We start from the raw sequence: 1,775 nt of genomic DNA on the forward strand, positions 1-1,775 counted from the left end.
ACGCCGCAAAGTTTCCAATCCTAGATCCGTTGATTGCTGTTGCTTCTTCTCCGGACGGTTTTCAATAACGAGGTCATTCGTATTACACGTAAACCGTTACTTGTTATTTATACATTACATTGCGTTTAGTTGGTTCTCGCGCCTAAAATTAAATACGATCTGTACAACGCTACAAAATTATTATGCAGTTCAAAACCGAACGATAGAATTCGTACGAGGTCTGTTCAAAAAGTACCAGGACAAATGTTATTGCGGCTAATCTATACATGATAACGTTTTAAATTATAAATAGATATATTCCCAACGTATTAGATAATATTTTGAACAAAACCCGAAGTCGCTATCTTATCTCAGTTTAATATTATACGTGGTTAAATCTAGTCAGTTTGTTTCAATCTCCGTTTTCGTCATGTCCGAAATTAACGAACAACGTGTGTGCATCAAGTTTTGCTTGAAACTTGGTAAAAATGCAACTGAAACGTACACATTGATTAAAACTGCTTTTGGGGACGATTCTTTAAGTCGCTCCGTTATTTTCGAGTGGTTTAAACGTTTCAAGGATGGTCGACAGTCAACTGAAGATGATCCACGTTCTGGAAGACCGTCGATATCCAGAAACGATGATGTTGTGGTGAACATTTACGAAAAAGTGCGAAATGACCGCAGATTAACTGTTCGTGAGTTAGCAAATGAGGCAGGAATCTCAATTGGATCTTGTCATGAAATTTTAACAGAAAATTTACAAATGAGAAGGGTAGCTGCTAAATTCGTTCCGCGGTTGTTGACATCGGAACAAAAGGAAAATCGTTTAACGATTTGTAAAGACCTTAAAAATCGATCTGCTGATATTAATTTCATTAAAAACATCATCACAGGGGATGAGACATGGGTTTATGGGTACGATCCAGAAACAAAGTTACAGTCATCTCAGTGGAAAACAAAATTTTCCCCTCGACCAAAAAAAGCTGATATCAAGACAATGCTGATTGTTTTTTTTTGATATTGAAGGTATTGTTTATTATGAATTTGTGCCCCATGGACAAACAGTCAATCAGGTATTCTATAAAGATGTATTAATACGTTTGCGAGAGAAAATTCGCAAAAAGCGCCCAGAAAAATGGCGAAGTGGAACCTGGTTTCTTCATCACGACAATGCGCCAGCACATTCAGCGTTGTCAATTCGTGAATTTTTGGCTGAAAAAAAAATACCTGTGGTCCCCCACCCTCCCTATTCTCCTGATCTAGCCCCATGCGATTTTTTTCTTTTCCCGAGAATAAAATCTGCGCTTAAAGGACAACGATTTCAAGATGTAGAGGAAATTAAAGCGAATACGGCAACAGAACTCAAAGCTATAACTTTAGAACAGTTCCAAAGGACTTTCGAAAAATGGCAAGATCGCTGGAACCACTGCATATCGTCTGGAGGAGAGTATTTTGAAGGCGATGTCTTTAAATAATATGTAACTTCATTTTTGTAATTATTAAAAATAAAATCCTGGTACTTTTTGAACAGACCTCGTATACTATGATTATTTGACGTTTCGCTGAAACGACACGTGCGCGTTTCAAACATTCAGCGTGTATATCTATAAAATAAGGTTTACGCATTGAATCCATATTGTATAGAAAAATAGCTTTAATTCCAAAAATTGAAATTGTACGACTAACGTCCGAATGGCTGGACGTGCGCATATAATTATAAACGTTGAGTTTTTCCGCTATGAACGAAGAATTAATAGATACGAATCAACAGTGTATATCATCATGATATTAGA

General features: G+C 36.7%; 1 protein-coding gene across 1 annotated transcript; it reads left to right on the forward strand.

Annotated features, from left to right (window-relative positions):
- Positions 1 to 409: 409 nt before the first annotated feature.
- On the forward strand, positions 410 to 1,000 carry LOC112683225 (protein GVQW3-like). The gene has a single exon (XM_025554141.1). It carries the CDS (start codon positions 410 to 412, stop codon positions 998 to 1,000), a length of 591 nt encoding a protein of 196 aa, XP_025409926.1.
- Positions 1,001 to 1,775: the final 775 nt, after the last annotated feature.

The sequence above is a fragment of the Sipha flava genome, unplaced genomic scaffold, assembly GCF_003268045.1.
Source record: "Sipha flava isolate LNK unplaced genomic scaffold, YSA_version1 222_pilon_pilon, whole genome shotgun sequence".
Lineage (NCBI taxonomy): Eukaryota > Metazoa > Arthropoda > Insecta > Hemiptera > Aphididae > Sipha > Sipha flava.